This window comes from Oryza brachyantha, chromosome 6 (assembly GCF_000231095.2).
Source record: "Oryza brachyantha chromosome 6, ObraRS2, whole genome shotgun sequence".
Classification (NCBI taxonomy): Eukaryota; Viridiplantae; Streptophyta; class Magnoliopsida; order Poales; family Poaceae; genus Oryza; species Oryza brachyantha.
Window position 1 is genome coordinate 2,444,737 of NC_023168.2, and position 20,837 is coordinate 2,465,573.

The 20,837-nt window shown below is 42.1% G+C and overlaps 3 protein-coding genes and 1 long non-coding RNA gene across 5 annotated transcripts; 3 read left to right on the plus strand and 1 right to left on the minus strand.

Moving 5' to 3' along the window:
* Positions 1-309: 309 nt before the first annotated feature.
* LOC107304458 lies at positions 310-889 on the minus strand. The gene is made up of 3 exons (XR_001550542.1): positions 816-889; positions 671-707; positions 310-503 (listed from the first exon to the last, which is right to left on the minus strand). It is a non-coding gene; the product is annotated as an uncharacterized LOC107304458 (long non-coding RNA).
* Positions 890-994: 105 nt separating this feature from the next.
* Positions 995-4,309, plus strand: LOC102712545 (chalcone synthase 1-like). Its single transcript, XM_015837976.2, has 2 exons — positions 995-1,332; positions 4,306-4,309. Exons 1-2 carry the CDS (start codon positions 995-997, stop codon positions 4,307-4,309), a joined length of 342 nt encoding a protein of 113 aa, XP_015693462.1.
* Positions 4,310-13,299: 8,990 nt separating this feature from the next.
* Positions 13,300-18,254, plus strand: LOC102716323 (probable serine/threonine-protein kinase PIX7). Of its 2 annotated transcripts, none has more exons than XM_006655770.2 (7): positions 13,300-13,545; positions 14,816-15,132; positions 15,206-15,341; positions 16,163-16,296; positions 16,407-16,530; positions 17,386-17,736; positions 17,943-18,254. In XM_006655770.2, the coding sequence occupies exons 1-7, from the start codon at positions 13,392-13,394 to the stop codon at positions 17,957-17,959; spliced, it is 1,233 nt and encodes a 410-aa protein (XP_006655833.1). In that variant the 5' UTR covers positions 13,300-13,391; the 3' UTR covers positions 17,960-18,254. The 2 variants fall into 2 exon arrangements, with proteins under 2 accessions (XP_006655833.1, XP_015694214.1); XM_015838728.1 differs by having other exon boundaries at positions 14,819-15,132.
* Positions 18,255-19,729: 1,475 nt separating this feature from the next.
* Positions 19,730-20,597, plus strand: LOC102716600 (36.4 kDa proline-rich protein-like). Its single transcript, XM_006655771.3, has one exon. The coding sequence runs from the start codon at positions 19,772-19,774 to the stop codon at positions 20,426-20,428; it is 657 nt and encodes a 218-aa protein (XP_006655834.1). The 5' UTR covers positions 19,730-19,771; the 3' UTR covers positions 20,429-20,597.
* Positions 20,598-20,837: the final 240 nt, after the last annotated feature.

Below are 20,837 nucleotides of genomic sequence, written 5' to 3' on the forward strand. Positions count from 1 at the left end.
AATTTTCGCAAACGGGTATTGGCTAGTCCTGTCCGCTTGCGAAAATAGGAAACCGCCGCGTGCAAAAAATAGAAAATCCGCATGCAAAAATAGGTAGAAATTTTTGAAATATAATAATAATTTGCCCGTAAATGTAATAATAATTTGCCCGTTAATAGAAATTCTTGCAGGTAGATTTTTATGTACATATATTAGAAGATTATCAAACATTTGGAACGGAGAAATTTACGTATAAGGCATAGCTGAAAAGTGTTGCCAAAATATATATATTGCAATATTTTTATACATTATTACTTTATATACGTCATCTAGTAACATTATAGCATAGCATTGTTTCACTCCTGAAGATTCTTGAATTTCTCACTTGTCGCTAGGGAACCCACGGGGTCAAAGAAATGTCCTTTCACATGACAGCACTCACGGTGGATGATGTGGCATAGATCACGCTAGACATTTATGATGCCTGTATCGTCAAAGCTTGTTCGATGTTCTAATCTTGGCAACTGCATGCATTGAAGATAAACATTATATTAGTACCATAAATATGTGAAACTATCTAGTAGTACGTAGTATAGCGATCTAAAAGTCAAGACTGAAAAATAAACTACGACGAAAATTTTAAAATTAACTTCAAAATTAAGATTAGTTATTCAAATTTTGACATATATACCTGACCAAAAGAAAATAGACGGGGTGAGAAGGTATCCCTGAAATCCAACATGGATGAGCAGTAGAACAAGCCAGTTAGCGAGACATTCATGCATGACATCAAGATGAGGAGGAAAATCCAGGAACACATTCAATTCAATGCTCACCTAATAAACACCAAGTTCAGATCGAAAGACAGAGAGGTACATGCACCTGATGGAGGAGATCCTGCAAATACACACTGTATGTATTTGCATATATATATATTATTTTGAGATGTTAAAAAAAGATAGTAAAAATCAGGAAAAGATGCTGACGTGACAAGTCTCAGATCAGGAAGAGGTACATGCACCTGACGGAGGAGATCCTGCAGGAGAACCCCAACATGTGCGCGTACATGGCGCCGCCGCTGGACGCGCGGCACGACATCGTCGTCGTGGAGGTGCCGAAGCTGGGGAAGGCGGCAGCGCAGATCGGGTGGGGGCAGCCACGGTCGAGGATCACGCACCTGGTCTTCTGCACCACCTCCGGCGTCGACATGCCCGGCGCCGACTACCAGCTGGCCAAGATGCTCGGCCTCCGCCCCTCGGTGAACCGCCTCATGATGTACCAGCAGGGGTGCTTCGCCGGCGGCACGGTGCTGCGGGTGGCCAAGGACCTGGCCAGAACAACCGCGGGGCCAGGGTGCTGGCGGTGTGCTCGGAGATCACGGCGGGTGGGGGCGCGCCGGCGGCTGTGGATGGGACCAGACGTCGAAGCGCGGAGGCGGAGGTCGGAGGGCGATGGCGCAGGCGTGCGGCGGCGAAAAAATTTGGCAGCTTCACGGCGTCAAAACAAAAAATATAGAGTTTGTGCTCGGACTTGAAAATTTTGGGGCAGTGGGTGGGCGCTTACACAGGGAAAAGGTTTTTTCAGGCGGGCCGGCTGCAAAATTCATCTTCACAGGCGGACTGCCCGCCTGCGAAAACTATTTTCACGATCTTCGCAGGTGGCCAGACCGCCTGCGAAAAATGTAACCCCTACAAGGTATAACTATCTTTGCAAACGGTCCGTCCGTATGCGAAAATTGTTACAGATGTGAATGTATTTATTTTGAATTTTTTTTAGTTTATTTTTGCAATTTGTAATTATATATGGTAGTTGTAATAAAAATATTACTTTTACGTATAAATATAGAAACCTTAATATTATTACTTTTAATTTTTTTTAAAAAATCAATACAATGGTAATGGTAGGTTCACATAAAAAAACTTGTACTAAATTTTGAAACCTCTTTTTTAAAAACCTTTAACATATAAAAATTATACATTATACCCTACAAATGGTAATTGCACATAAAAAATAGTAAAAACTAATATGCAAAATGTTGCGTAAAATTTTTTTAGTTTATTTTTGTAATTTGTAAATGTATACAGTAGTTGTAATAAAAAAAATTAATTTTACGTATAAATATAGAAACCTTAATATTATTACTTTTAAGTTTTTAAAAAATTTACATACTGGTAGGTTCACATAAAAATTTGGTACTAAATTTTGAAACCTCTTTTTAAAAAAACTTTAACATATACAAAACTGTACATCGTACCCTACAAATGATAATTGCGTATAAAAAATAGTAAAAACTAATATGCAAAATGTTGACTAAAATTTTTTTAATTTATTTTTGTAATTTATAAATGTATATAGTAGTTGTAATAAAAAAATAATTTTACGTATAAATATAGAAACCTTAATATTATTACTTTTATTTCTTATAAAAATTTCATACAATAGGTTCACATAAAAATTTGGTACTAAAATTTGAAACCTCTTTTTAAAAACCTTTAACATATAAAAAATTGTACATTGTACCCTACAAATGTTAATTACGCAAAAAAATAGTAAAAAATAATATGCAAAATGTTGAGTAAACTTTTTGTCAATTTGTAATATGATAAAAAATAGTAAGACCAACATAAATAGGGGCATCTTTGCAGGCGGCCTATACAAGAGGTGTCTGTGAAAATGGATTTTATCAGGCGCACGACGCGTGCCGCTTGCGAAGATCGTTCTTCGCAGACGACGCTTATATGGCCCGCCTGCAAAGATCCATCTTCTCAGGCGGACCGTCCCCTCTAGGCCAGGTACAATTTTTGTTGGCAGAATTTTAGTCCCAAAGGATATGCCCGTCTGTTAAAATCAGACCCCTACGACGTCGAAAATGAGTTTTCTAGCGGTGGCATGCATTTCGAAAAATACAACATGCATTGAAGCAAAGGAGACGAGGAATAATTGGCTAACCATTTTAATTTGTAGCCTTTCTACTCTATGTATCTGTGATTACTTGTACTGCTAGCTATATAGTTCTGTGGCGATAGGTAGCCATGGAATGCCCTCATATTTATACTATGCTGGATAAGCATTCAACATAACAAATCTTGCTTATACCAACAACATTTTTCTCACCCACAACTTTTTTTTTACTGTTGTGCATGATAATACAAAGTTGACCTTACCATCTTCTTTGTGGATAGCTTAATCCATTCATTAAAAAACGGCAACACGTCCATTTAAACAAATTAAGATGCTGCTATATTTTGGACTAATGTCTGCAATCTGCCGTTTGCGTGGGGTTTATCCTTGTTCAATCCCAACCCTGCAATCCACTACCTGCTCCCTTACCAAACGTTACTCTGATTAACAATAATCTGAGCCTAATACATGTTGCCTGTACGTCTAATTTGAGGTTAAGCTGGTTTAGTGCCTACATGTCAGCGGATTTAATGTATTTCAGTTGGAGAAGTTTCGGGGATTGCCAACTTAATTGTTAATAGAGTAAAGTGAACAACAGTTCCTAGGCTAAGTGGCACATCTAGGTTCTATACTCTTGTTTAAGTATGTTATCAAGATCTCAAATTTTCATTGATCCTCTAAGATCCTACAAGCCACGTCAGTGGCATGCCGCACGAATAATGATGTGACATCATCTTTAACTGTACAGTGACTGATTTGTTAAGAATGATGTCACGTCAATATTCATGTGACATGCCATGTCAACGTCACGTTGGACTCTAAATAAGTCATGACTGTTTGGAACCTAAATGACACACTTTAGTAAGTTCTGAAATCTAGATGTGCATTTTAAGAGCATGAAGATCTTGATAATCAAAATAAACAAGTTTAGTAACCGGTTCTGCACTGCACTCTTGTTAATAAATAACTCCAAAAAATTGAATCACCACCATTATTTATCGGCATGCCACTACCCAATCGGCCTTTTTGGCTCACTCGCTAGTAAGGGGGTGACCTCGTGCCAGAAAATTGGGCTGAATTCTTTGTGCGGACCCACGAACAACCTCCCCACATGTTGGCCATGCAACCATCATCTTCTCCATCCGCCAAAGAAGACTCCAATGATCGATCGTGCATGAGTTATTACGAGCGCCCTGTCATGAAGGACGAGAACGACACGTGCGGCGGTGGCAATACATCGAAGTGCTGCCACTTGCACCCAAGCGCCATATATAACAAGGGGTTCGGAGATTTGAACTCTAGACCCCTCGTTTGGAGCCATGCAGATGCAAAGTTCAAAAACATCTAGGAGCTATTTGGTTTGGCTGATTTTGGGCCGGAGCTGTTACCAGCGCTAACTAGTTACTTTACACCTGTTTGTTTTAGATGAGCTGTAATCAGATACCTTTGTGATAGGATAAGGGCCTAATAGAAAATTGTTACCGCTCCTCCCCCATGTGCCATCCGATACCGATACGGGAGGGGAGGTGCTGCTCGTCGCCCCTAACCTAGCGTCGCGCCGCCGCCTCCAGATCTAGAGCGCAGCTGCCGCTCATCGCCCCCTCCCCCACCCCCGGCGCCGCCGCTCGTCACCCCTACTCCCGGCGCCGCCGCTTTTCTCCCCCGCCCCAGGACCGCCGCTCTTCTCCCCCGCCCCCGGCATCGCTGCTCGTCGCCCCAGCGCCGCTGCTCGCATGTCGTGGTGGTGGTCGACGGCGTTCTGCGTCCGTGCACCGGCAGCTTCCACCGACGCTCGACGGGTGGTGGTGACGCCGCCAGCTGGATCACGTTCAGCGGCGTCAGCAACCGCCTGGTCACCGGCGCCGGCACCCTCGACGACGGTGGCGGCGAACATCAGATGATCAATAGCGCCAAGCCCAAGACGACGACGGTACGGTGGTTAAGCTAGCTTTGGAGAGTTTTTCCGGTGAATGGAACGGTGGAAGTTGACGGCGGCCATGGCCGGTGGCTGCGCAGACTCTGGAGCTGGACGGGGTGGCGAACGCGACGGTGAGGGCGCTGACCTTCTTGAACAGCCGGAGGTTCCACCTCAACATCCACCGCAGCAGCCATGTCGCGGCGGAGGGCCTCCACATTGAGGCGCCGGCGGCGAGCCGTAACACGGACGGGATTCACGTCGGGCAGTCCAGCCACGTGACCATCGCTGACTCCACCATTTGCACCGCGCGACGACTGCGTGTCCATCCGGCCCGGATCCTCCGGCGTCGTCGTCGCCGGCGTGGCCTGCGGGCCAGGCCACGGGATCAGCGTGGGGAGCCTCGGAGGGAGGAAGACGAGGGCGCCGATGCCGACGTGCGCGTGCTGCTCGTCAGGAACTGCACCATTTTGTGTCACAAATGCATTAGCCTCTGGCCTCCTGTTACCTCCCTTCCAGCTTCATCCAAACAAACACAGTAATAAAAAGAAAACATGTTACAGCGCTGAACCAAACAAATTACGTGAACTGATACAATAGTATCGCTTACCACCGCAACACATTCCATTAGCGTTTACATTACCTTCTGCCAACCAAACACCACCCTAGTTCAACTTAATCAAAAAGGTATATGTTTTTTATGGTTGTTGAAAGTTTGTACCAAGACAGAAAGAAACAACACAGTCTTGCAAGTTATAGCATAAGCAATTAGGAGAAAACAACTTAGGCCTTGTTTGGCAGCCCGGGATCCCATCCGGCGGGATCCCGGTCTATTCCCTGGGTGGCCAGTCCATGGGGTTATTTTTTACGGGCCAATTTTTTCGCACGTTTGGAAGCCCACGACCGGGGAAGTTTCCAGCCCAATTTGCGTGGGATCTGAGGGGAAAAAAGTCACGCCTCTCACCGTCGGGGAAAAATCCCCTCGTGTTTTCCCGTCGTCGCCTCCGCCTCCGGCGGCCATTGCCTCCGTTTCCACCTCTCGCGATGCCGCCGCTCCGCCTCCTACTCTCGTGAGACCATCACCGCCACCTCCGCATTTGCCTTTGCCTTGGCTCCGCCTCTAGCTCTCGTGAAGTTGCCGCCGTCACCTCTTACCCCTCTCTCTCCCCGCACCGCCGGCAACGAGTCTCCCCCGTGACCTTCACAAGTGGCGCCTCCTCCTCCTCCATGCCTTCCTCTTCGAGATCTGAGGTCGGCCCGTTCTTCTTCTCCTCATTTTTTCCTAGGGTTTTGGTTAGTGTTGTGGCCTAGGTTTATGATCCTGTTCTTGATTTGGTAATCATATAAGTTGGCAAACTATGTTTTTTCTTCAATTATCATCAACGGTGGTTGGTGGACGGGACTTGACCAGGCCGGCAGCTTGCCAGCTTGCTGTCCATCACAATTCACACAACTCATAAGTTTGAAACCTCTCTGTTTATGTTTTTTATTATAGTTTTTTTTTTTTTATTTTTATAACATATATATGAAAATTTTATTCATAGCATAGTTTTTCTATTTTCCTAAATGAAAGATACCAATCAGTGGTCAGAATTCAATTCTTGGACAGTGGAAAGCTCCCAATTCTGCCATTTTAAACAGAAAGCTGGTAGAAGTTTTTATAAAATCCTAATCATTCAGATAAGTTTGTCATTGAGTATTACATAGTAGGAACAGTACTATTTCTTTTCATGCCTTCGTGAAAACGTTTCAGTGGTCTGGGTTCTTATAAGTTTCAGATAAGTTTTGCAATTGTTGGGCAGTATGGACCGAGTCACCTAACATCTTAGAGAATTTCTAGTTTCAGTAATAGATTCTAAATAAAACGTTAATCGTTGAGGTGGTCTGAATTGTTATGTAGTATAGAGCCATTGCTACTTACTTTCTGGTGTCATTACTATATTCTGAACAAAAATGAAAATCATTGTGGTGGTCAGGCCTGCTTAATGAGATGGTTGTTTGAACTCTGAGCAGGAGGTGATGCAACTGTCCACTTTTGTTCTCCAAACAAAAACTGCTCGTTAGCCACTTGTTGATGATGAAGGAGATGAATCATCTTACTTCATCTGTTTATCACTTAAAATTGCAGGATTCAAGAGCTCCATATTTAATTTGGTCAGATTGGTTTCTGCCATGCAAATACTTCATCTGTTTATCACTTAAAATTGCAGGATTCAAGAGCTCCATATTTAATTTGGTCAGATTGGTTTCTGCCATGTTTGCAGTAGTTGTTTATCACATGGCTTTAAAAACACGTGTTTTTCGCGTTATAGCGTTTCTTTTATGTCGCATGTTTATGCAGCAACACACTAAAAAAAAACTCTGGTGAGCAAGCTACTTAGTAGCTGAATATTTTTTGGAGTTTAATTCATTTGAGCAAAGTAGAGCTCACTCTCCTTTTTTTCTTTATCAAATCCTGATATGCAATTGCTAATGACAACCATGCCATCCTTTGCAGGGTCAAACTTGAATTGCTCATGATATGATAATTGCTGTGGTTTGTGAAGAGAACTGCCTGGGGAATTGATGATGATCTCCCTCCAACACAAAATAGAGGATTAAGATTTAAGAGGCATGTTGCTGATCTGATGTTGTTGCTAATATGATTGCTGATTGCATTGAACTACTTTGCTGTGGCTTTGCGTTTTCAGGAAAATATTTGTGATTCTCGAAATTAGTAGTAACATAAACTTACTTGTAGCACAAATTTCATCAGATATATATTTGTGATTGAGCAATGTAATGTACTGAATTACTCCAGTATCTGAATGTTCCAGCAAGAGCAAGCTACTCCTTTTTTTGTCACATTTATGTTTTTTTGTCAGAGGAATGAATGGATCAGTTCACAAATCCAATGTTTGAATTGTTGTTCAGCAATATGTGCAGCGATATGTTTAGTTATTGCTGTGAATTTGAAGCTCCTCCTCACCTTCTCTGCGCTGGACGCCACCGCCGGGAGGCTGCCATGGCCTGCGCGGTCCCGTCCCCGCGGCACACCCGGGCAACCAAATGATGCTGGGGTTTTTCCCCTGGGAATGAAAGAGGATGCAAATGTCACATGAAAAATTCCCTCCCAGGAATATGTCCCTAGGTTTTTTTTTCCATTGCTTCCAAACGAGGCCTTAGTGAAAGAGATGATTTTTTTTCTAATTAGAGTAACTGAGAAGGGAGAATCCATATTATTGGATTTGTTTTTGCCAATTAACAAGCTCAAGAAAGCACGGTGCAAATGGCAATACTAACTCCATATTTGAATATATTATATAGTACCTTGCATAAGGGTTGGCTACGTATAGAGTGAAAATTGCACACCTTTTTGACGTGTACTTCTGTGTGCACCAAGTAATGCTCTCAAAGGCTAAAATACGACAACTAGTAGAAGTGGACGAATATTTTTCATCACCCAGCTGAAGTACACCTCGACAATATTAGTTATCATAACGCTATATCAGGACACATCAGTATCATATAGCAACAACTATTTCTCCATTGGTTTATGTTCAATCTACTCCTCGAAGCAGCATTTCCCTGCTCCCCTGCACTTCCGAGCTCTAATCACACTTCTTTGTTCGTTTGGTAAAGGTTCTAAAACCCTAGGGTGATCGTTTGGCATGTCTGGACTACGCCAATCTTTATGTGTCCTCACTTTCAACAATTGTAAATGCTACAGGGACCAAATATTTGTTAATGTCCACAATGATCGCTGTTAGAATAGTCCCTCGGTACACCCTACGTGTCCAAAATCCGTATTAGTCCGCTCTACACGTTAAGCGGACCACTTTTGTTCTCGCTTCGTATAAAAGGATTAACTAGGGGATACTATGGTTGGAACACTAAGGCTTATAAGCAGATCGTCACCAATCTAAACTTTCAAGGTGGTACTAAACCACCACTACGTTTCCATTTCTAGGCCACACACTACTAACATGCTTCAAACGGGCTGGGGTGTTACATTCACCCCCTTAAGGACTGACGCCTCGACAACTCACCGTTTACACGGCGGAGGCCCAGAACACCCTCCGGTGCAGAGCATTGCCCAAAGCACATGCATCATACAACGGAGATTTATGCTCTGATACCAACTGTAACACCCTACGTCCAAAATCCGTATTAGTTCACATGGTATCCCACTTACACTTTCGTTCTCGCTTTGTGTAAAAGGGTTAACTCGGGAATACCATGGTTGGAGCACTAAGGCTTATAAGCAGGTCCTCACCGACCTAAACTTTCAAGGTGTACTAAACCTCCACTAAACTTTCACTTCTGGGCCACATGGGCCACACACACTACTAACAGACTTCAAACGGGCTGGGGGTGTTACAAGGACTTAAATATAAAATGGATTTTTATAGAAGAAGATTTCTTTGGCAAGAAAATTAAGACGCTAGATACTACCATTTGGTTAATTTGAAGTCGATTTGTACTCCAAAAAACCAAGGAGGGCTGGGGATTCTAGCTCTAGACATAATGAATTTAGGGCTTTGTACTAGAGAATACCATTTGGTTAATTGGAAGTAGGTTTGTACACCAAAAGCTCTTTATGGGAAATGAATTTGGAAGTTGAAAACTAGTGAAGGTTCTGGCAGGGGATGCTCAGGAGTAAATATTTATCCAACAAATTTTTTTCTCAACATTGCAGAATTTGGAGGGAAAACAAGGAGATATTCCAATTTGACACACTTAAATATAGGTCGGATATCTGTATCACTCATCTGCTAAATCGTGTATGTCGACCTAGCCGCCCAGTACACAAGAGGTGGGGTGTGTTTAGGGCTTGCCCACCGTGCGGTAATAGGCTCTCTACCTCTGCCTTCGGGTACTTTCTGAATAATTATAAAATTTATCCAATACATTAGTAAGTGCACACGTAATTATGGTTTAAATTAAGCACTAACACATACGTGGATAATTAAAAAAATTGTGTTAAAAGAGAGAAGTTTTCCGGTACACCATCTTTACCTCTCTAGAGATAAGAAAGCTAGGAAAGATATGAACTGTTGATTATAAATGATCTATTTTGCTAGGTGAAAGAATCATTGATATTTTTTAATAAATAACTAGGAAAGGAAAGCTAATGGAGCATAAAATTCTCCTTCCAAATATGAGAGTCACGTTCAATACTTTCCAAAAAATGCAAACTTATTCAAATATTAGGACCCACATATAAATGGTTTTACCACAATTTTAATAGGAAGTTTAATGGAACAATAATCTGAAGCAAAAAAGTGGTTATATTTTCATCTTCTAAACTATTATATCTTAAAAAAATGATATGGATCAATATTTCGAAATTGTTTCAGATTTTCCACTAAAAAGTAGAAGTAATAAACCAAAAAGGGACTTTTTAATCTGACTGGTAAACTTCATTCGAAATTTAAAATTTTACCATCAAAAATTATTGTAGCAATATGAATTTGTGTATATTGTTAAAAGGAAACTTTACTTCTTTCCTTGTTATTAAGAATGTTTTGATGGTAATAAATGAACGAACTTATCTCCTAGGAGGTAAGAGTTATATGGACCATTGGATCCATCCCTGATGGATGTTTCAAGACAGTCTGGTTGTACCTTAAATAAATCCGTTAAAAGAACATAGAAATCTGGTCAGATCCAACATACGTAATACAGAGATGACGCATGACTAGAGCAAGTTTTGAGTCATCCAGCAGGTAAGAAAAGACAAGCACAACTCCAGTTTCAGCACATGCTAATTGCTACAAGGTTGAATTCGTCAAATTTCCACAAACCACTGCATGTTCCATTGGGGGAAGTTGGGAATTGTCAAATATCTCCATTGAATTTCGGTCAAAAATATACTAACATCATTGAGAAAAACCGAAAACCATGTGAAGATGGGGCCGTAGGAAAGGAAGCCAAAATTGTTTACCACTTTGCAGTATAGCTATACCAACAATTGGAACAACTGATCCAGATAAAAAAGACTCCCTTTTGGTGCCCTCCTTTTGAATTATTCTTCTTCTTTATCCTTCCATCTCATTCGTATCTGTCATCTCACTTTTCTTCAGAGGAACAGTGACATATGAATGCAATGCATTGGTAGGATAAAAGAACATCTGTTCTTGCTATCCCGTTTCTCTGCCCGTCCCAAGGATGTGGACTGAAGAGGATGCGATGCGATGCTCGTGGGGTCGATGATGTTCAGGCTCAGCAATGGTTGCTGTGATTAGAGCAAAGGGACCACCTTTTAACTACTGCACTCCTGAAGCTTCAGCTTAAAGCACAATCTCCTCTCAAAACAAGGTGCATTGTCACAGATCTTGTCGAATTCATATTGATGATTCTCTCACCACCAATCGTCTCCAATAACATTGTTGATCATCAGGTTAACGCTGTCTTTATGTATGGTTTTGTTTGTGTGATTCTAGTAAACCTTATTTTTCAGTTTAGATGTTGATACATCCTAACAAAATCTCAGTATCTAAAGAAGTTTAATTTTTCTCATTTTTTTGTACTATGCAAATACAGTATACATGAACTAAATGATCTGCTCTTTTATGCCTCCATATAGCAAGCAGATAATCTCCTTTTAATTAATCTGAAAAGGACTCTTGTTTTACCATATTTGACTAGACAATAAAAATCTTTTTTTCAAGCTCTTTTTTACCACATTTACCGCGATGTTGATCCGAATATCTGGTCGCTTGTAGTTGTAGGCTCCCACCTACGGCCGGCCACTTGCTGCACGGCTGCACACCCCCGGAGAAGGGAATAATCCAGCGATCCACCGGGAGAAAAAGCAGCGCCGCACATATTCTCCGCTCATCAGCAGCAGCCGCCGCACGCCATACACACGTAGATCCCATTTAAAATACTCCCTCCGTCTTCTTTTTAATATAACCTAATTAACTTTTGGATCTATATTTCACAGTCATCTTATTTAAAATATTATAATTATTAGTTACTTTGTTATTATTTGATCTATACTAAAAGATCTTTAACAATGGCTTGTGATCTTGTAAATTTAAAAAAAAAACTTTAAATAAGACGAATCACCAAATATAGATTCAGAAGTTAATGATGTAAAATAAAAAAAATAGATGGAGCAGATGGATTATATCAACGGGTTTTAATCTTATCGGTACACACCAATTGATCAAAATATATAGTTATATATGAGTTTAGATTTATTAGCATTAATATGAATGTTGCCAGGATATAAAATCTTGTATAATGGATATAAATAAATCATTAGATACTACAAAGCAAATAATTTGTTCCAAAAAGATCAGGCAAATATCAAATGGATTCTCTTACATAACATATTGTTTAAGAGCTCAAGAAGTTTATGGGCAAAAAATCAAAAAACACCGTATGCCCTGTTTTAAAAGTGACGAAGATTTAGGATATGTGAATTTTCTTATTTTTAATAGTAATTTAAGTGTATAAATGGTGGAATTAGCTGATACAAGTTTAAATTTTTTATGACTTATCGTTTTTTTAAGTAATTTGAGTATATATATACGGTGGAATTAAGTAACATAAAATTAAAATTTTGATTTACAAACGTTGACGAAGATCTATTGTATAAAATTCTTTCACAAAACACATCCATGCTTGAACAAATGTGCTAACAAAAAAAGATCCAAAATCTATGTGGAAAAGGCCGAGAGATTTGAGTTTATTTGACGCTACAAATTTGGGATTCGATTATTTACCATCCTAACCAGTTATTATTAAGTCAGATCCTAAATAATTTGATTAGTGTTCTTTTGTTGGATCAGTGTGAAAGTGTGAAAGACTAAAGGTTATCTAAATTTTTAATAGTTATTTTATGGTATAAACAAGAGATTAATTAGTACAATGTTAAAAATCTAATTTAGAAATATAATAGGATATTCTTCCCTATAAAATACTTTTATATAAAATATTAAAAAATGTTCTTACAGAAGATAAAGAATTTACTGGTAAAAATAACGCCATGAAGAAAATAAAAAGTGTCGAATTTGTCCGTGCAGGAGTAGCGGTTGCCCGTTGGTTGGTTGGTTGGTTGGTTGGCTCGTCGCCACTCCCGTCCGCGGCGGCAGTGACAACTCGGGGCAGGGCGGGCAGCCAAGCCGGTGATGGCGACCACTCCACACCTGCGCTGCCCAAAAAGCTACCGCCTTTCCCCCTCCTCGGCCTCCGCACCGACGCCGTCATCATGACGGCGGCGACGATCCACACCGGCAGCGCAGCAGCCGCTGCTGCTGGTGGTGGTGGTGGTGGTGACGCCCCACTGCCACTCGCTCTCGCGCGCTTTCCCATCTCGCGCTATCGCTTGCTTCGCCTACTTGTCTACTACTACTCACGCACGCACGCACGCTCGCACGCACGCCCCGCACCTATCCTCCTCCTCCTCCTAATTCCCTCTTCCCTTTCGCTTTCGCTTTTGGGGCGCACTTATCTATTGGGTTTGGACGGCGACGGGGCAAAGCAGCCCAAGAACCGGTCGTCTCGATGGATGCAGCAGCCGCGGTAGGAGGCTAGCTAGCGGCGCAGCAGCAGCAAGAAGCGGTTCTTGGTGTGTGTGTGTGTGTTTTTTCTTTGTTCCAAGAAGATGCCTTCCCGGCGTAAGGCGGAGCGCGGCTGCGGGTGCTGGGCGGCCGTCGCAAGGGGGCTACGTGGGGCCTGCTTCCGGCCGCCGCCGCCGGCGGGCGACGAGAAGGGGGCGGCGGGGGGATCCGCCAAGGGCAGTCACGTCCACGACGCAGGTTTGCTTCTTGCTCCCCTTTTCCTTCTTCTTCCTCGTCTGGTCTAGTTTTTTTTTCTTTCTTTTTGGATACAACTCTTCTGGTTTTGTTTGTAGTAGTTGGTTGGTGAGTCTGGGATATATTTTTTTGTTTGGTTCTGGGGATGATTTGGTTGCTTGTTCTCTAGTGGTTGGATTTTATGTTTGCTATTGTTGCGGCGATGTGATTGATGTTCATCCACGGGGATAAATTTTTCTGTTTCTGGGATATTCTGGTCGTGTTCACTGGTGATTTGATCAGATGATTAGTGCTTAATATACGTTGGAATTTAGGAAAGGTATAACGAGAAATTGAAACAAAAACTATGACTTGAGATACATAAAGACTAGACGAAAATGAGATGCTCTTTTGTTGTTTTGCCTGAGATGGAATGGATCATGTTTGCTGTGATACTGCTGGGATTTCCTGCAGGCGTGAGTGTCATGATCTTAAACAACCTGTTTGAGGGAACATTGCATATATATGAGCCTGATCAGAATTATCTAAGCAGTGTGTGTTCTTCAGATATCAGTAACAGTTTTAGTATGTTGTATTTGTTGGTAACGAAACGACATGTTCTATGTGTTTTGGAAATGTATATCCGTTCAGATCAATGTGTTTTGCTCATCTTTCATTCGTACTGTGCTAAGAAACTCATTATGGTATACATTTAAACTGTCTGTCAAATGCGATTTTCTGATCCTTTTGACAGGTTAAGAAAAATGGTTGTAAATATGACAGAAGCATGGAACAAATCGTTTATCCTTTGTTTCAGGAGCAAAATACATCCTGTTGCGTTGCTGTCTTCTGTCATGCTGATCATTTTTGCTGACCTTGACATATGGGAAATGATTAAACTGAATAGTAGTACTTTCAAGATAATAACCTGGATAAGATAAGAAAAACACTGATGGTATTTCAAGTCAACTTGATGGGTTTTGTTCCTGTATTAAGAATCGATTACGGGTATGCCAATGATATAATAAATCTTGTGTCAATATCTATCTAGTACTTACTTAACCAGTTTGAATATATGAAGGGACCCCAACAACTAATAAGTATTGCCATTCAAACATATTCTATACAGGCTTATTCATTGGAGCTTAATTTGACTACAATGCTCTCAAAGTACAGTTTGGTATCTATGGCCATGGAGCTTAATTTGACTACGATATCTACTGAGTACTTTCTGTTGTTTGATTTTTCAGTTTTTGGGTGAGGTGCTCAAGCATTTTATTTTTCTCTATAACAGCAGAGACCAGGTATCTAAATGCTAGCAATCGAGAGCTTGGTGATCATTTTCAGACAAACCTTGATGATGAAAATGGTGTTAATGCATCAGCTGAAAAGAAAACACCTCCCAAGCTTCTCCAGTTTACTTTCCAAGAGTTGAAATCTGCCACAGTTAACTTTAGACCAGATAGTATTCTTGGAGAGGGTGGGTTTGGGTATGTATTCAAGGGGTGGATTGATCCAAACAGCACATCTCCTGCAAAACCCGGTACTGGTCTTACAGTTGCTGTCAAGAGTTTGAAGCAGGATGCACTTCAAGGTCATAGAGAATGGGTGGTAAGTATGGGCATGTCTCATAAATGTGTTTCTGTAGTTAGAGTTATAACTTACAAACATATTATATTTTCAGGCAGAAGTTGATTTTCTGGGACAGTTGCATCACAAACACCTTGTTAAGCTGATTGGATACTGTATCGAGGATGACCAAAGGTTGCTTGTATATGAATTCATGGCCCGGGGAAGTCTTGAAAACCATCTTTTCAGAAGTAAGCAATCAAATATAGGCATTAGTATATCAATTCAAATGAGATCTTTGTGGCACTTTTAATTCATGCCAACTACATTTACTATGAATACTTTCATAGTTACTTTGAGCTGAGCAGGCTTCAGCTGCCTTGTTAGCTGTTCTGGGACGGCAAAAGTGAACTCAGTCTGGGCTTCTGCTTTTGTTTTCGGTTTTTACTGTAAATTCTTTGCTCCTTAATGAAAATCTGGGTCAGTCTGTCTTCGGACACCCCGGCTAAAAAATGAATACTTTCATATGCCAATGTGTTAGTATATCAGTTTATTTAAAATAAAATGAATTGTGTCATCCAAGCATTTAGATTTTGTTGTATCTTGAGAAATATTTTTCAATGAAGTAAATAAATTAAGTTTCCTTATAGAAACCTGTAACTTCCCACAAAAGGAGCAACGATGGTTGAAGGTGACCCTTTGTTTGTTTATCTTCTTTTTCATTCCAAGGTGATAATGCATGGATGGTTGTTTTAGAATAAGTAGTAGGAGTAATACACTTTTGGAAAAGTTGTTGTTGACTTGTTTTGTTTATATCCTATCTAGTTGTTGTTTAATTGAATTGTTAATAGTTTATTGAAAACTAGGACCTGTTCACACAAATTAATCCTTACACTAAAGATGATTGTTGTGTTGTTCTTTGATGATGCTTGTGTTGGTCTCTGATCTATTAGGTGGTCCTTGCCTAACAAATTTTACTACTTGTACTTTCTTCTGAAGTTTCTTGATTGGTAATGCCTTTGAATCTTTTCCCTAATCTAAAGAATCATGTTATCTTTGTTTAATCTTGAAGGGGCTCTTCCCCTACCTTGGCCCTGTAGAATGAAGATTGCACTTGGCGCTGCTAAGGGGCTAGCCTTCCTCCATGGAGGTCCCAAACCAGTAATTTACAGGGATTTTAAGACGTCAAACATCCTTCTTGATGTGGTACTGTTCCTTATCAATTTGTTCACATCATGCTCATAATATATTGCACTTTTTCACAAGATTATTCCTTGCATTCTATTCTAATAACAGTGGAAATTTTGATTATACAGGATTACAATGCAAAACTTTCAGATTTTGGGTTAGCAAAAGCTGGTCCTCAAGGCGATAAAACTCATGTCTCTACTCGGGTTGTTGGTACCTACGGTTATGCTGCGCCTGAATATGTAATGACAGGTATCGTGTAGAAACTTTTAGTTTCTTCTTCTACTTGGACCAAATTTCTTTAAACTACAAATCTACTGGTTGGTGTTTTATTATGTTTCCCTGAGTTTCTATGGTGTAATCTAATACTACCTCCGTTTCATATTATAAGACTTTATAGCCTTACCTAAATTCATCGATCGATAAATATATATAATTTATATATATGTCTAGATTCATTAGCATCCATATGAATCTAGACAAGGCTAGAAAGTCTTACATTATGAAACGGAGGGAGAACTTCTTTTTCTAATTATGGCACTGATGTTCCTACTACTAAGTTGAATACTAAGATGACTCAGAGCTTAATAAACTTCGGCTGGCTTCTGCCGGCCTGGCGAAAAAAGATGACTCAGGATTCCATTTGTTGATATAAAAAAATTACCTGAACCTAAAAGTTCATTCTTTTAAGTTACTTCTGCTATTGAATTTTCTCCTGCTGTAGTTTATCCAAAATTTCTAGGATTAATGTTGTGTTTCATGCATAGTAGTACACTCCAGGCATGAAGACGAGGTAACAACTGACGTCATATACCTAAGTAACAAATGGCTAGTATTTCTAGACAATTAGTGTTTTTGAGCACTTTTTTGTAGGATGATTTGATTATCCTGAATTTATGCAACTAACCTATAAACGTGGAGAGCAGTACTTCTCTAATTAAAAATTACTGCTGTGTGCATCTCACAAATTTACTTCCAACAGGATCTTTGCCATCTGCGTGAAAACTAAAATATTGCCATCATGTAATGTCAAACACCTGATTATGCCTCTCTTTGAGAAACATACATTCATGTTCAAGAGCTCATCTATATATGTACCCTTTCCAGGACACTTAACATCCAAGAGTGATGTATATAGTTTCGGAGTTGTGTTACTAGAGATGTTAACCGGTAGAAGATCAATGGACAAGAAACGGCCTACTGGGGAGCAGAACCTGGTAGCATGGGCAAGGCCATATCTAAGCGATCGGCGAAGGCTCTATCAACTCGTAGATCCTCGCTTGGGGCTGAATTATTCAGTTAGAGGGGTGCAGAAGGTTGCTCAGATCTGCTACCACTGCCTTAGCCGTGACACCAAGTCTCGTCCGACAATGGATGAAGTTGTCAAGCACCTGACACCATTGCAGGACCTAAATGACATGGCCTCTGCATCATATAGACCTCGATCATCTCAGCGTGGTGAGTTATCATTTGAAGTTTATGAACAAATTTAAATTCATTGTCCCTGAAGTAACCTCAATTCGGTTTTGAATGCAAGAACTATTTTGCCACTATCTTCTGTAAGGATTTTGAGCATACAAACTTCCAGAGTGGCGACTGATTAAAATTCTGAATTTTTAGGTTAGCAAATGAAGCTTACTGCAAGTTTTTTTTTTCCATGGCAGGAAAGGCACGTCGGTGATGGCTGGCTGGCTACATTGCTACTACAAAGCAGCAAATTTTATGATTCTTCAGGTCATTGCTGGTTGCTTGTTTTTGGTTTAATTGTACAGCGAAACTAGGTTTGATAATCCCCAAATCTCTGGAGAGATGTGATGTGACGCCCCTCTGATGTCTATCTCGCTTGGATGATCGACTGGTCACTCTGTCTGGTGACCGGTTGCACGAGCGAAAAACGACATGTATGTGTGGTTGCAACGTGTAATAACAACTTAATTTTCTAACATGGGCCGATCATCCGGTTGATGTTTTCCAAATGTGAATACTAGTACCTTCCTTCCTACCTTTATTCCCTCCCTCCCTTGTCGGCCAATTTCCAATGTTATTTGCAGATATTAGATCGTGTTATGTTAAAAAAAAAAACATAAAACTGCACAGGTTTAGAACGGGATCCTACTGCATCCGTGGTGCTACCGAACGACACGTGGGCCCTACTTACTCTAGGTCTACATGTCAGTGACTCCTGCTTAGTTGAGGCTCACAAATCTGGTTTGAAGCCTCAGAATTACTGCAGTAAATACTGTAGCTTATTTGAACAAATCAAGGGCTATTTTGGAATGGACTAGCTTAGGAATCGAGATATCATGAATCCTGTAAATTTTAAATTTCCGTGTTCGTAAATAACACTTCGAACAGTTATAGTTAGACCGGAGTAATTACTTGTCGGTCACATATTTTCACTTTTACTAATAAATCAAAGTTTAAATTCTCGCCTTCAATTTTGAAGTAGATTTTGGTTTTTTTTCTATTATAGTCTAACTTTTATTCTTAGCTTTTAGAACTCAAATAATATGTATATAAATATTTTATTTATAAATTATTTTTTATTTATTCCACGAATAACGATTCCCACGATCAGGCCATGTGAATTCACGAATTCTTTTTTCTCTCCTGTTCCCTTTCCATGCGAATCTGGACGTGGCGGCAATGCAGTGCGAGGTGGAGCCCGGCCGGCGCGGCCGTACGTCCAGCTCGCCGGAAAACTCCAACCAGCTCTGGCGTCGTCAGTGTCACGGGCGGCGCGGCGCGTCCCATGACGACAACCACCTCAGTCTCCCGCCCCTCCGCCTCCGGACTCCGGCAATCCGGCGTACGCACGCCTCGTCTCGAGCTCATCACCACGTACACGGTGCGTGCTGAAGCGACGGCGTCGGCGCGGGTCCGTCCGGGCGCCCGTGAGCGCCCCTCGCCGTGGCCGCTTGCGCGCGTGCCCGGGCCAGGTGTCCGCCCCGCCGCCTACACCTGGCGCCCATCCACCCCACACGCCATGCAAAATCAGCTCACGACCTTGATCGAGTTGATTAATTAATCGCTCGCTACGTCGTGTTTTTTTAATAGATAAAGGACGAAGTAGATAAGATTATCTGATTTTTTAACAGTTATTTAATAGTGTAAATGATTAATTTAATTTTTATAAAATTGAAAATCATTTTTCTTATAAAGGTTAAATGATGAATTTGTATATAAAAATATTTTATAAAAAATGTAGAAGATGAGAAATAACCTGCCAAAAATAACGCAGCCTTGATTAACAAATGGTTTTCTTGGTTAGTGCAGTTCTTTGATTGTATCAGGTGTGTTGACCTGGGAGATTAGTAGTGGTATAGCTACTAGCTCGTGTGAGACTGTACGTGTTGCATGTGATGTGTGTGCTTGATCAGCGGCGGCGTCGCGTGCATGGCTGCTCTATAAATAGGCGCCAACCCGTCCTCACGCCACCGTGCAACGTTGAGCCGGCGAGCGAGCTTGAGCTAGCCCGTCACCACCATCAGCCATGGCCGGGGCGCTCGCTACCGTCGTCGCCTTCCTGCTTCTCGTCCTCGTCTCCGTCGCGCACGGCTGGAACCAAGACTGCCCGCCGCCCAGTAGCGGCAGTGGCGGCGGCCACCACGGGAAGCCGCCGGGGCATCATGATGATCACCACCACCACCACCACAATCCCCCGTCTCCCAGGTGCCCGTCGTGCCACCCGCCATACACGCCGCCCACGCCACGGCCGCCGCCCTACTTCCCGCCGCCAACCCCGCCGTTCGTGCCACCCTACATCCCACCACCGACGCCACCCTACATCCCTCCGCCGTACGTGCCGCCCTACATCCCTCCGCCGTCACCGCCACCGTACGTGCCGCCCTACATCCCGCCGCCGTCGCCGGCGCCGGCGAGGACGTGCCCGATCGACGCGCTGAAGCTGAACGCGTGCGTGGACGTGCTGGGGGGCCTGATCCACCTGGTGATCGGGCAGAAGGCGAAGGCCAAGTGCTGCCCGCTGGTGCAGGGGGTGGCGGACCTCGACGCCGCGCTCTGCCTCTGCACCACCATCCGCGCCCGCCTCCTCAACATCAACATCTACCTCCCCGTCGCCCTCGAGCTCCTCATCACCTGCGGCAAGCACCCGCCCGAGGGCTTCAAGTGCCCACCTCTCTACGCCTGAACACGAAGAAGAAGAAGCTGCAGCATCGTCAATGGAGGAGGCTATGTCGCTAGCTATCTCCTATCTTAATTAGTTTGTCTTTAATTTGTGTTTGTCTTAATTAGTTTCGTGATAAATATTGTACTCTCTTGGATCTTAATAATGACTTAATCCCAAAGTTAAGTTCAGTTTTAAATAACCAATCCAATAGCCCATCTCGAGACGCTGCCGACTGGTGGGTGTTAGTACGAGGGCTGGTAGTTGGGCACGGCCCATCTGCCAACCGGGGACCTTCCGTGACACGGCGGCCCGGCCCATCATCACGTTGCGTTTCCTTCTCCTGCACACTTTCCTCTCGAATTCGAATCTGCAGGTCTCAACGGTCGGGATGGCGCCGCGTGGCGGCATCTTCTCCTGGAAGGAACGGAGC